At 37.8% G+C, this 15,116-nt stretch overlaps 1 protein-coding gene across 3 annotated transcripts in view; it reads right to left on the minus strand.

The window, feature by feature from the left end:
• Positions 1-3,083: 3,083 nt before the first annotated feature.
• Positions 3,084-15,116, minus strand: part of Acer3 (alkaline ceramidase 3) — a 77,888-nt gene continuing 65,855 nt past the window's right edge. For all 3 annotated transcript variants that reach the window (XM_021167164.2, XM_029479541.1, XM_029479540.1), the window contains exons 8-11: positions 13,258-13,359; positions 10,590-10,694; positions 4,310-4,355; positions 3,084-3,544 (exon numbers count right to left, since the gene is read on the minus strand). In XM_021167164.2, the coding sequence (XP_021022823.1) occupies positions 3,491-3,544; positions 4,310-4,355; positions 10,590-10,694; positions 13,258-13,359 (307 nt within the window). In that variant the 3' untranslated portion in view covers positions 3,084-3,490. The remainder of the gene's footprint in view (positions 3,545-4,309; positions 4,356-10,589; positions 10,695-13,257; positions 13,360-15,116) is intronic.

Genomic DNA, 15,116 nt, shown 5'->3' on the forward strand with positions numbered 1-15,116 from the left:
AGTGCTGAGATTAAAGGCGTGCGCCATCACGCCCGGCACGGTGCCAATTTTTTAATATTTCCTGCAACAGTGAGCCACCTTTAGGTGCTGGGAATTGAACCCAGGATCTCTGCAAGTCCAACAAATGCTCCTGATTGCTGAGCGATCCCTCCACTCTATTGCCATGCCGACTTTAAAGCATGTAAGTGAGCATGCATGTCCGAGAGACATAATAAAAGGCCTGACAAGTACACACTGCCTTATAATAAATGTAGGCACTCTTAACTCCCTGAAATTTATTAAATATTTTTTTGCTCCTCATATATTTTATGAGACCCTAAAATGCTACTTATGTTTATCAGATGAGCAACATTCTTTGGTGTCACATCATAAAAGCTTCATTAAGCTATTAAATCTTAGAAGGAATATATAGCTTTTGGTAAAGATTTTCTTCCAAAACCAGTTCTGTGAAAGATTAAAATTTTATTTCATTTTTTTTAGAAGTCAGGGGTAACAAAAATAAAATAGCATCAAAATGCTTTATGTTGATCCAATACTCTGAATGTTGTGTTAAGAATTCTTCTGTTGGACTGATTCCTTTTATAGGAGTGTTCTTAGTGTACAAGTGATGGAGGTAAGATTTCTGTTAAGGCTGAAATACATCTAGAATGGTGGTTATATTTGCCAAAGATCTTGAAGTTGAACTTCCTTTCCCTAATGAAAATTATAGGAGTTATAATACCATCAAGCAACAATATCAGACCAGGTGTAGTTACTCTGTATGTAATAAAAGGACCTATAGTATAAGCCATTAAAAAGCTCAAGGAATTAAAGGATCTCTTCAGACAACAAACAGAATGCTTTCACTTCTTAGAAGCAAAGTAACAATCAGTCCTTATAGCCTTATGCTTTTCATGTTCTCTTTTGGCACTGTTGGTACTCAATGGCTACAATACCATACTTTCTTCTCTTTAATCTATTCCACTACTTAATTTTTTTCCTACAAATTGTTCTTTCCATATTTTGACATAACTTTAATGCATAACTATCAGTTTATTTGTTTGTGGATTTTGTTTTGTTTTGGTTGTTGTTGTTTTAACAACCTAAAGAACCATATTCAGGATAATTTACATAAGCATAGCTATGCTTTTCCTGATTCTGGTCCTTTCTGGAGCTAATGTTGACATAATCATATTATTTTTACATTGACATTTTAAAAAATTATTTATTTTAGGTATATGGATATTTTTCTTATATCTGTATGTGCACAATGTGCATGTGTGGTGCCAGCAGATGTTAGAAGAAGTTGTTAGAACCTTAGAAACTATAGTTATGGATGGTTGTGAGCTACGATGTGGGTGCTGAGAATCAGACTCAAGGCTTCTGTAAGAGCAATTAGTGCTCTTAAATGCTAAACCACTCCTCTAGCCCAAATTCTTACATTTTTAAAAAAAGATCATGTACAATTTATCATTATGATACAAGGATTCAAGGCAACTCCTAAAACAAACTCTACAGCCTCCTCTCCAACCAGTAGATAAAATAGGAAGAGAGCTTTGGTCTCTATTTGGCAAAGACTCCATCCCTCATTCACATGGAAATTATACAAAATAGATGATCATCCTTTAGCTCCTCACAAAGACTTTTGGAACTACAGCTCTTAGGATGGGGTAACGTGAGGTAGGAGAATAGGAAATCCTAGAGCAAACAAACAAAAGCCAATCCCAAAGGAAGACTGGAAACCTTTCCAACAGATTTATGCATAACAAAACAGCATGCTTTAAAAAACAAACAAACAAACAAAAAACCCTACCTACATAATTGCCAGGAAAGATGGAGACTATGCAAAGATCCTATAAAGAGACTCTTCTGGTCCAAGGCTTTTCGGACTTAGACCTTTCTTAGTCCTTGGACATGCTCTCATTTTGGGGAATATTTTTCTTTCTTTCTTTCTTTCTTTCTTTCTTTCTTTCTTTCTTTCTTTCTTTCTTTCTTTCTTTCTTTCTCTACTTCCATCACCATTCATGTGTCCCTGGTCCAGTTCTTGCTCCAGAACACAAGAAACTGGAGAATTCAGTAAATGTGTTCTAGACTCTGATCTATGCCTATGATCAAAGTACAACTAAGGCTCTCTTATGTTTTGGCATGTCTTGCTTTTATAAAAGGTGTGCTTGCTTAATGGCCATCTGAGATGTAAAGTAAGGAAACTGGCACTTGGCATTAAAAAACTAAAGCCAGAGGGTGAAGGAAACATTTTTGGTTTTATAAATATTCCAAGGCTAACTAATGAACAACACTGTTTTTCTTTTTTGAGAGACAGTTTCACTATGTATTCCTGGCTATCCTGGAACTATATAGGCCAGGTTGGCCTTAAAATCACAGAGATCTGCCTATCTCTGCCTTTCAAGTGCTGTGATTAAAGATATGCATCACCCTGCCAGGCTAAAGCTTGTTAATGAATATTGAAAAGATGAGAATTTTTTAAAAACCAATTTTACATGGGAAAACCCCTACTTTTCTTTTGGGGCCATAGCTTAGGATGCAATCAACAGATATAACATATGATCTTTCATTTACTGTTCGTGATAATTCATTCAATTTTGTATACATTCAAATCCAAATTAGAACTATTTGCTTCACTATGCATACTGCATAATGGAAAAATTAAAAAACTCACAACTTTCCCTGATAAAGTCAATTAAACTGTGTTGTCTTACAGATTACCAGTTAAATTTGCTAGACACAATAGTAATAATAATTTGAAGATCAAAGAAAGCAAAACAACAGCTTTTAACTGGTGAGAGGGCTACACTCCACAGGTGCTCTGGGAAAGCTTCTGTGCTGGATGGCCCACCCCTTTGATTGGCTGTGGGCCACAGAGTCCAAGACAAAATCTTGAATGTGATGAGAACAGAGCCCACTCACTGGCAGGTCGGAGTTTACTTCCAAGACTCCAGCTAGCACCAAGGCAGATAGCAAGGAGCTGCCTAGAATCCCACACCTTTTCTTTTTTATTACTGGAAAGCCATCTGTGAAATTAATATAATAATGTAAATCAAAGATGACACGGCTAAGTGCTGGCTCACAGTCAACCATCTGGATATGGGATTTTGCCAGTACTTAATGACTTTGTTCAATATTTAATTAAAAATTAATAAAGATACAATTAACATGCAACTCTTGTAAAAATAGAAAAAAAGAAAAAATATTAATTTTCCATGAATAACCAGCACAAACTGTTAACCTGTTAAGAAAAGCCCAACTTCTCCACCATTCTAGAATATAAATATACACTTTCTGTTTTTCTCTAAGCATCTTAGGTCCAGGGCAAACGAGATAAAGCCAGGAGCTAAATACCCAACAGACCAATTGCCCATTCTCTATGGCTGAGTCATTCATCTCTTGTGATGGGCATAGTGTCTTCGAATGTACAAGTCTTTGGGGATTTCTTGACCATCTTGGCAGAACTACATACAGTAGATGCTTTTTATTTTCTTGGTAGAATAATTCATCAGTGCTTCCTCTGAGGTTCAAACATGACTGCTGGCCAGATTCCAAAGAGAAACTGTGGGAACAAGTGAGGGCAAAACAAGAGAGAACAAGATTATTCTATGCCTGAAAAAAACTGAGGGAGAGCAATCCCTAGAGGTCTGGGCTGTAACACATGTTAGGCTTGTTTGTATTAGTAGCCTAAACACAGCAACTGCCTTCCCAACTCATATCAGATCTCAAAAGCTAATTCCACTTAATTTATTTAAATACATTAAGCATCTACTTTGTCAAGCATGGAAGTAGGCATTTCATTTGTAATCTTAAAGAAATTTTTGCTGTGTGAGTGTATATGCACACGTGTGTGTGTGTGTGTGTGTGTGTAAATGCAGTGCTTGTGGAGGCCAGAAGAGGTAGGGTGTGTGTGAATGTGTGTGTGTGTGTGAATGAAGTGCCTGTGGAGGCTAGAAGAGGGTATGGGGTCCCCTAGAGTTGGAGTTAAGAGTTAAGGTGGTTGTGAGGCACTGGGCATGCTGCTGGAAACAGATCTTGGTCTTCTGAAGGAGCAGGGTATGCTTTATGCTGCTGAGCCATCTCTCCACCCCCTTAATCTTCAATTCTAAAATTAATGCTGTAATGTTGTGCTTAACAGCTTCATTCTGTTGAGGTAATTCAGGCTTAAAGAAGAGACTTGTCTAAGATCACAGGGTAGCAAATGGATAACAAACATTTCAGATTTGAGTCTGTGCTGCCCCTCTACTGATCCACCTCTCCTGCTGTCTCTTACATCCATTTGATCTTCTCAAGACCTGCACTACCCTTCCCTTTACAACATACTTACCTTCACTTTTGGCCTGTACCTCAGGTAAAGTGTTCTTGTATATAAACTGAAAGAAAAGTGGGAAAACTTCTCAGACAAATCAACTCATAAACTATAAGTTCAGGATGTTTGTAGTTTAGAACCAAGCATGGCATTATAATGCCCCATATGGTTGGTATCATAATTCCATCTTTGAAAACTGCAACTATATGCATTCATTAAATAAAGGTGTGATAAACCCAGAGAGGTAACCGTTTGTTTGGTGTCTGTCATTAAAGTGAGCCACTCACTGCTGGAGGGGAGATTAGTTAGATCTGGAAAGCAGTGCAAACAGCAAACACTGCTCAATCTGTCCCTGAAAGTCACTAGGTTGTCTATAGCACACAACATATGTAATTTTATGTATACTACACTACTTAAATATATTTGAATAGTAACAAAATATTGTGACAACACATACAAAATGTACTTTTCTAGTATTTCAAATAAGAATGTAAAGGTCAAAAGAAACTACTAGCTAAATTTTTTGGGGGGTTTCTTTTTTTTAATTTTTAATATTTTTTATTACATATTTTCCTCAATTACATTTCCAATGCTATCCCAAAAGTCCCCCATAGCGCCCCCCACTTCCCTACCCACCCATTCCCATAAAATTTAATGTGGCAATGCTACACTTTCCCGTACCAAATCCGGAACTGCAGCAAATAGCAGTTTAGATGTTACCTGGACATTTGCTAGTGGTAAGACTTTAAACTTGTTGATTTTCTGTTATATTTATTCAACAAAAAAAATCTAAACAATTGCTTTTATCAGAAAGTTTGTTAGCACAATCTAGACTGACATTAATGCAAAAGAAAGCCTTTACTGAGCATGGTGGCATTTACCTATAATTCTAGTACTTAGTAGAGGAAAGCAGGGGGGCCTTGAGTTTGAGACCAACCTGGGATACTTAGTGAATTTTAGGCCATCATAATCTACAAAGTGGGAACATTACCACCTCATGGGTATAATACTGGGAGTCTCCAGAGAACCTCTCAGTTCATGGACTGACAACAAAGCTAAGTGTGGCTAGCTGAGACTCTTGGTACACAAAGAAGCCACAAAAGTGAAGACAGTTCTAGTGAACCTTGGACACTTGTCCAATGTAGGCTCCTCATCAGCATAAACCACAGCACAGATGAGTGTCTACAAGTAAAAGTAGGCACCCTGACCTTGGCTCTATTAGAGACTCTTTCCAAATTTTGAGAACACAGAAAGAAGCAGTTCCAAGACTTACTCTGTTTCTCCTTCCTGTTCTTTCTGCCTCTGCACCCCCTTTTTCTTTTTACTTCGTTTTTAGTAGTATTTCCACTTTATTACATATTTTTTTTAAAGCAGACTCCCTATCCCCCTTTTCTTGTTATTTTAAGGAAGGGTCATATGTAGTTCAGGCTGGCCTGCAATTCATTATGTAGATGAGGATGACTTTGAACTTCTGATCATCTGCTTCTGTCTTTTGCGTGCTACCCTGCCCATTTGGGGGGAGGTGAGGGGGAGTTTGCTCCAGACAGGGTTTCTCTGTGTAGCCCTGGCTGTCCTGGAACTCACTCTGTAGACCACGCTGGCCTCAAACTCAGAAACCCACCTGCCTCTGCCTCCCAAGTGCTGGGATTAAAGGCGTGCGCCACCACTGCCCGGCCTACCATGCCCATTTTATGTGGACTGGGGATGGATGGAGCCCAAGGCTCTGTGCGTGCTAAGCCAGTGTCCACCAGCTGAGCTACATTCCTAGAGCCTTTTCTTTTTTGCCTCTGTATTTCCCTTTTCTCTCTTTCTACTTTTGCTTTACCTTATTTTTAAAAAACTTTCATATTTTTATTTTAAAATCTCCCTTCTTACATGTATCTAATTTTGTTTTCAGACTTTGAATAATAGGAACTCTCTTGCTGCTGCTGTTTTGAGACAGGTTATCATATGAACGATGCTGCTCTCAAACTCACTATGTACAGCTAAGAATGCCTTCTGAACTCTCAAACTCCTGATCACCCTGCCCCCAGTTCCCAAGGACTGGGACTACAGACATGCCAGTGTGCTCAGCTTGTTTTTTCTTTTTCTGATCTCTAACCTTTCCCATTTTTTAAAAAATTAAAACAAATGTACTGGGGGTATTATGTATGTTTATCTGTGTGTGTCATATGTGTGCAGAAGTCAGAAGAGGGTTTCAGGTCTTTTAGAGCTAGGATTACAGGCAGGTGTGAGCTGCCCAATGTGGGTAGGTTTTGAGAACCAAATTCCAGTCATTCGACAGAGCAGCAAGTGCTCTTCACTGCTGGGCCATCTTTCTAGGCTGTCTTGACTTTTTTTTCTTTCCTCTCATAACAGTCTTCTTTACTCTTCTTTTCTCTGTTCTTTTATTTAACCTTGACTCTCCTTGATTTCTTCTCCCTTTTGGTTTCCTTCCTTTATTTCACTCAGCATTATTTTTGTATTAATCTTAAGCAATTTTTAATTTTTATTAATTCTCTGAGAATTTTATACAATGTAATTTGAACATCCCCACTCTATTCTTTGCAATTTTTTAACTTTACAGCACACTATATTAGTTTTGCCATTTTCCGTTTTATGGTCAGTGATATAGAATTGGGTTTTAATCAATATTAACTATATTTATAGATATTTTGGCTTAATATTGTTGTAATTAAAGCAGTCTATTTTCTCTGCTGAAAGTGCTACTAGTGGACAGAGTCCTCAAGAGCAAGCTGACCAATCAGATCCCAGAATAAAACTAGAAGAAAGCTTGTTGTGGTGTCACACATCTTTAATTCCAGCATAAGGATCACTGAATTTGAGGTTAGCCAGCCTACATGGTGAGTTCCAGGCCAGCGAGTGCTCCATAATAAGAAGCTGTCTCAACAACAACCCCCCACAAAAAATGCCAAATGAAACAAAAATCAATGACAAAGCAAACTGGAAAGATATCCAAAATAACAGTTTGTCAAATCACAACACAGAAACTCAAGAAACATGAAAAATCAAGACAATGTGAGTCTTCCAAAAGATAATTTCCTATCCATTAAACTTAAAGACAATGAATAAATAAAATTCTGGATAATTTGTCTTAAAATTGTTATACAATCTTAGTGATGAAACTGCATTAGGGCCTTTAAAACTGAAAGCACTGACTCTTCATTCTGCAAAGATCCAATGATACTCTAAAGCTGAATAAAAACCTGACACTCTGCCCTCATTTTGTAAAACCTGTGTCCTTTGTTACTTTAAATCTTTGGATCATATTTTTGTTCAGATAATCATGCAGACATGCTGAGTATTTAAGGAATATTCATTTAAAGCTGGTAATGCCATGCCACACATGGCTGAAGGAATTAAGAGAAAATAAGTTATTGTCAAAATTTTTTTTATTATTATATGTAAGTACACTGTAGCTGTCTTCAGACACTCCAGAAAAGGGTGTCAGATCTCGTTATGGATAGTTGTGAGCCATCATACGGTTGCTGGGATTTAAACTCATGACCTTTGGAAGAACAGTCAGTGCTCTTACCTGCTGAGCCATCTCACCAGCCCTATTGTCAAGATTTTATATGACCAATGGCCATAGTTTTCACAATATCCAGTTCTAGATAATCAGATAGGTACTTAGAAGTTTTCAGTCACTTGCCTTAAATCCAGACGCTTAACTAAGTACATCTGTCCTGAAGTGGAAACTTCTGGTTTGGTTGGAAAGTCAGTTATGTCAGATGATGTTTTGCTAGGGCACATAGGTAAAAGGATGTCTTGCTAAAGCGGACATGTGAAAGAATGTTTTTCTGAAGCAGGCACAGGTGAAAGGATGTTTTGCTACAGAGGACACATGAAAAGATGCATGATGAAGGACTGTAAATATGACCCACAGACAGTGCGAGAGGAGCATTGAGCACCTCACTATTCTTCACTAACAAGCATGTATTGGTTCATCTTACATAGCATCGTTGAGCTCAGCTTGTGGTAATAACATCATTAAGAGAAACTAGCCCAAGAACTGCTTGTGAGGTTCTGACAGCTTCTGTGGCTCGCCTCAGGCAAGTTAGTAATCCTTGCAGTTTCTCCAGGACTAGACAGCAGCTGCTGGTTCGTGTGTGGTGTCTGCCTGCTTAGAGGGCTAGACTGAAGCTGCTGAGTTGTATTTGGTGTTTGCTAGGGGACTGAACTCTGAGAAAGAAGATCAAGCTTGCCTCCAAAGAACTATAGCTAAAGAGGTCCACTTCCCCCATATCCTAATAACTTTTCTCTTCCACTACCTCTGCTGGGTGGTGGGCAAGAGAAGAAGTTGAATGCTTATTAAAGTAGGTTGCAAAAAATTTATGCCAATACTGTCCTTTCTGAGTTTCTTTTCCCTCCATCATTCTCTCTTGTATCCTAGGAACAACAGTTCTGACCAATAGGCCTTATCTATAAACAACTTGTAATGATTTGAAACTAGACCCCCCACTGTCAGCTCTACATGGCCATTGAAAATTAATGATCAATAAGATAAAGACTGCTTACCTCTGCATGTTTCTTGATTCTGTTCCCACTTTTGTTCCTCCCAATTAAAACCAGAAACTCTTTAATACCTCAAAGATAGAACTGAAGCCACTGGGTCCTGTGGCACTTCCTGCTATAGCTCTACAGAATATAGTCTATAGTGTCTTTACAAAGATGCTCTATCATACCAGAGATTTCCAGTGTACATCCAGAGCACTCCACAAAACTAAGGCACTCTCCTAAATCATCATAATACAGACCATCTAAACAGGTGATTAACACACATCCAAGCATCCCTGGTTTCCATTTTAACTGTCTCAAGGATTTCCTTTTCTCTGCACTAGGTTCTTACCCAGGCATAAGACATAGCAACAGGCTATACCTTAATAAGTTTGTTTGCCCTAGCTACAAGAATTCCTCAATTTTGTTTCTCATGCACTTGCTGGTCTTCTGGTTTTCATTTTGTAGAATGACCTTCAACCTTCATCAACTGTCCCTCAAGATAGAACAGACCCAAGCCATGAATTTTGGTTAAAAATTTTTTTCTTCTTTTCTTCTTCTTCTTCTTCTTCTTCTTCTTCTTCTTCTTCTTCTTCTTCTTCTTCTTCTTCTTCTTCTTCTTCTTCTTCTTCTTCTTCTTCTTCTTCTTCTTCTTCTTTTCTCTCTCTCTCTCTCTCTCTCTCTTTCTCTCGACAGGGTTTTTCAGTGTAGCCCTGTTCTGGCTGTTGTGGAACTCACTCTGTATACCACACTGGCCTCAGACTCAGAAATCTACATGCCTTTGCATCTCAAGTGCTGGAATTAAATACATTACTACTTCCTGACTTCTTTTTTTCTATAAATATTTTAGTTTGTTTCCAAAAAGAATCTAAAGCTAAATGTGCCATTGGTGTGTACATGGTGATCTCTTGATGTACACACTCATTCACTAAACAACATATATACTGGGTGCTGACTATGTGCCGGGTGACATTCTGCACATCTGAAAAGTGGCAATAAATAGGTAGTCCCTGCTCTGGATGAACTTACCCCAGAGCTAGGGAGGAAAACAAGTAGCTGCAAACATTAACTAGTCACAAACACTTCGAAGGAGTTGGAGAGACAGCTCAGCAGCTACGAACACTGGTGAGTCATAATCATCTGTAGTTCCAGTTCCAAGGGATCTGATGCCCAGGCACACACATGGCACACAGAAATACATGCAGGTAAAACATATAAAATAAAACTAATTTTGTAAAAAAAAAATCAAACAAACAAACCAATGAATAAATGATTTGAAAAAAGATAAGGCCTGATAAAGAATGCTATGGACGTATGACTGAGTGGGTGACCAGTGAGAATTTATATCCATTTTTTGCTGTACATGTCTAATCCTAAATAGTCTCCTTAAAGAGAACAAAAGGGGCAAAGTGATAACCAACTTATTTCTGGAGAAGGGTACTCCTACTCCAAGAAGGTCCAGATTGAAAACTCTAAGATCATACACCATCATACCCTCCTGCCACTCATCAAGAGAATAACTTGGGTGTAACTGGGTCTTTTGGATACTAGTTAGTTGTGAGCCATCCACTTTCAGAATATGAATGATAAAATCCCCAACTATCAGCTGCTCCATGACTCCATACACACGACATAAATGTGAGAAAGGGTTTCTTATGGTCACCTAGTGGGAAAGGCAACAACGGACTATAAATCTGATTCTGTCTCCAACATTTTATATTTACACCTTCCTACTTGAAGTGTAAAGTCAAAAAAAAACAAAATTCTTCCAATATTAGGTTAAAAAGCCTTTATTTCCTACCTGAAAAGGATGTGAAGATAAGAACCCAGGCCAGTTAGAATATGCCACCATGCATGAAACTGTGTTGTAACGCCTAGGACGGGGGGCACTCTCTTTCGAAAGTTCCTGTGTGGAGAAGAGGAAACCACAATGCTACAATGAAGATATGCTCGTGCTGACATTACATTTTGAAATATTTTATAATATGGCATTTATTTAATTTCCTTATATTTATTGTATTGTCTTCTAAAAGTATATTGTGGAACAAACTATTTCCAGGAATTTTATGAAAAAATGACTCAAATTAATATAAGTAACAATTTATTGACATCTTGCTAATTTTAATGAATATTAATTAATTAAAGGTTTTTGTTCTAGGTAACCACTAATCCATAGAAATTGTTTTTTAGGTAATACTTATTCATACTCTGGGACAACTATTTTCTGGATCACACTTTGAGAAACACTAGTCCAGTTAGCTATCTGCTCAGGAAAGAATACATATGTATTTCCTATCATCTCAGTACACTACTATACAGTCTATGAATTTTTATTTTTATTTTTTTGGGTTTTTTTTGTTGCTTTTTTGTTTTGTTTTGTTTTGTTTTTCGAGACAGGGTTTCTCCGTATAGCCCTGCTAGCTGTCCTTGAACTCACTTTGTAGACCAGGCTGGCCTCGAACTCAGAAATCCGCCTGCCTCTGCCTCCCAAGTGCTGGGATTAAAGGCATGCGCCACCACTGCCCTGCTGAATTTTTATAATATATACAGTTTCATATTTAAGTGCTTCTTTGAGGAAGCAGTCATTTGCAAAGCTAAATATGGCAGAAACTTGATAAAAATTCTTGATTAATTTAGTTTCCCAAGTTACACTTAGTAGTTCAGATGTATCTCAAATTCTTTTGATTAAATAAGTATATATCATACTAATATTTATTAGAGAAGAATACTGATGTGGTATGCCAACCCGAGGCCCATCTGTAGGTTAGTGGATCAGACCCGGGGATGACTATCCACTCAGTATAAGTAAAGGCTTCACTCTCCTACTCATTATGTTGGATATATCTAATTCAGAAGCATGTGTCTTGATCTTAGTCTTTTACTTTCTTCTTTCTACCCCACACCTAGGGTTTCCTAAAGTCAGGCTACGTTCAAGTCCTGAGCCTCCTGCCTACAGTACAGGGATTATGGTCATGCACTACCATACCCAGCTACATCTTAGTGTTTAAGCACGGAATGGATTTACTTGTCTACACTTACTTACACAACTGATTTTTACTACACAGTTTAGTTACCTACACTTAAAGTTTCACAATTTATATGAAAGTTTTTAATACAGGATATTATAGAGAATTTCAAACATATGCAAAGGCATGCGAAGTAAGAGCCATATGTGGTGGTATATATTTGTACTCTCAGCACTTGGGAGATGGAGGCAGAAGGATAAGGAATTCAAGATAATTCTTAGTTACTTAGTGATCTCAAGACCAACCTTGTCTATGTGGACCCTGTCTCAAAAACACAAAACAAAAACAAAAACACCCTCCTCAAAAGTAAATAAAAAAATAATACATCTTTTACCAAACATCAATAATTAATAAATTAAGCAAAATTCGTGTCATCTGAACCTTTGTCTATGCCTCTCTCCCACATTATATTGAGGAAAATTCTAGGTATCATATTTTATCATTAGATATTTTAGTATATGTCACTAGAAAATTTTCTTTTAACAATAGCTAGAATATTACTTTCACATCTAAAATATTAGTAATAGCCTTTTAGTATAAAATAGTTAATTATTAATTGAGTTCAATATTTCTGTTTATGCTTTCACAGTGAATCAAGATCAAAAAAGAATAATAACACTGTAACCAGTGGCTTTCCTACACTCATTTGTTAACACTGTAACCAGTGGCATCCCTACACCCCCTGATTAACATGGTAAAGCAATGGCTTCTCTACACTCTTTGGTTTTGTTTTTTGGTGGTGGCGGCGATCGAACCCAGGCTCTCATAAATACTAGACAAGCACTCAACCATCTGAGCTATATCCTTAGCTCCCATAATACATCTCTTAAGTCTCTTAATCTTAGGTTATACCACTTTCTTTCTCCCCTCTTGTGATTTATTTGAGGTAGAGACCAGGTCATTCAACTTCTAAGTTTCCAAATAGTCCAAACACATTTCTTCAAAAGTTTTACATGCATTTTAAATGCCAGTTACAAATCATTCTTGTTTACTTGAAGCAAACTAAGTAGTTTGTTTGTTTGTTTTTAGGACAGGGTTTCTCTGTGTGATCTCCTTGGTTGTCTAGGAACTCACTTTGTAGACCAAGTTGTCCTTGAACTCACGGAGATCTGCCTGCCTATATCTCCCAAGTGCTGGGATTAAAGGTATATGCCACCATGCCAGCTTTATTAGGTAGTTTTCAAAGATATAGTAAATCTGTGATTAACTGTATAGTTTTGTAATGCACACATACAAAATAATCCAAGATTATAAAATATTCTGAGGCCAAACTTTCAGGCAATTTAAATAGGCATTCCCAGAGTTTAATGTTACTGTGTTATATACAGTGTCAACATTCATAAAATTTCATTTTAGGAAATTGTTGTTTCTACATGCCTACTAAAGTTTCTGCTTAATATAATGGTTCCAAATTTATTTTCAAGGAATGAAAACGTATCTTACCTCAGTGAATCACAAAAGATGTTATCTATATTCCACAATAAAAACCCCAATAAAAAGACAGTCAAGGATGTATAACCTAGTCCTCTAAGCCATGGATAAACCCTGTGGAGAAAAGAAAAGCAACATGACAAACCTTCAAGTCATATCATGATAAGAGGTGAGCGCTGGAAGTCATCATTTTTTTTATGAGCAAGAAGAGTGCTCAGGAGACTGAGAGCAAACCATCTATTAATTAACACCTTTGACAATCATGTGTTACACACTTTAAAAAGATTTTTTGAAGTGTGTCTTGCTAGGTTGTTCCTCAGGTTGGTCTCAAATATCAGGGCTCCCACAATCCTCTTGCCTCAACCTCCTAAGGAGCTGGGACTATAGCAGTTTACCACTGTGCCCATACATTTGCTGAACGTTTATCTATTTAAAGGTACTGAGAGAAAATGGTCCATCAGGGATGTTAAGTACATGAAGGAGATAATCCAATATACTTGCCCAAAAAATTTTCAGTGGCATGGAAGAGATAGGGGGAATATGGGTTTAGAGTTAACATAGGTTGAATCACATTTTCTACCAGGTACTGAACTAACTCTTTCCAACTCTCTCCATCTCTCTCCATCTCTCTCCCTCTCTCCCTCCCCCCCCCCCCCTCCCTCTCTCTCTCTCTCTCTCTCTCTCTCACACACACACACACACACACACACACACACACATAAATCACAGAACATACTAAGTTCTTTATGTGTCAGGCATAGTCCTAAGCCTTTCAGTGGGAAGCAGTTAGCAAGAAAGCTCTGCTCTCAGGAAACTTATAGTATGGTTAGGATCGGAAATGAAAACACTATTAGTTATAAATGTTTTGAAGAAAAGTAAAGGAATAAATAATTGGAGGTAATAAAAGAGATGTTGGGTGGGAAATCCCTCTGTCAAGTCTGTAAATACACCTATGAGGCAGGTATTCTTTTTACTTCACTGCTAAGTAAGTTGAAGGGTGGTGAATTGCTTAAAATATAGTAATAGTGGCCTAATCACTTTTTATAGCTTTAATAAAGTCGACTTATTTATTTGGGTTTTTGAGACAGGGTCTTGCCTTGGCTGGCCTGCAACTAAGCTGATCAGGCTGACTTTGAATTTTTAACTATCCTCCTGACTCTGCCTCCAATGTACTGGGATTATAAGCATATACTGCCATACCTGGTTTAGGACACACATATTTATAAAGTACTTCTAGGGTCTAGAGAGAAGGTTCAATGTTAAGAGCCCACACTGAGTTTGGTTCCCAGTACACTTGTTAGGCAGCTCACAACTGCCTGTGATTCCAACATCAGAGGTTCCACTCTTTCTTGTGGCCTCTGAAGATACTGTCACTTACTTGCTCCTACTCAACACACAGACATACCCACATAAACACAATTAAGAATAAATTTCAAAAAATGTACATATGCATCCAGGCTTAGTGGCTCACATCTCTAATCTCAGATTTGGGAGACTGAGTCAGAAAGATGCCGTGGTGGGAGGCCACCCTGGACTATGGACAGAGAACCTGTTTCAAGACAGAAACAGATGAGCAGAAGGTGCAAGCAACTACTACTGTACTTTCCCCCAAATTAGTAAGGGACATTGTAATTATCTATCTAGATATCTTCCTCAATATGGTATTTATTGTTGTAATAATTCTTTATAAATTTTGGTGTGCACAGGGCCCCCAATGGAGGAGCTAGAGAAATTACCCAAGGAGCTAAAGGGTTCTGCAACCCTATAGGTGGATCAACATTATGAACTAACCAGTACCCCGGAGCTCTTGTCTCTAGCTGCATATGTATCAAAAGATGGCCTAGTCGGCCATCACTGGAAAGAGAGGCCCA

This window comes from Mus caroli, chromosome 7 (genome assembly GCF_900094665.2).
Source record: "Mus caroli chromosome 7, CAROLI_EIJ_v1.1, whole genome shotgun sequence".
Lineage (NCBI taxonomy): Eukaryota > Metazoa > Chordata > Mammalia > Rodentia > Muridae > Mus > Mus caroli.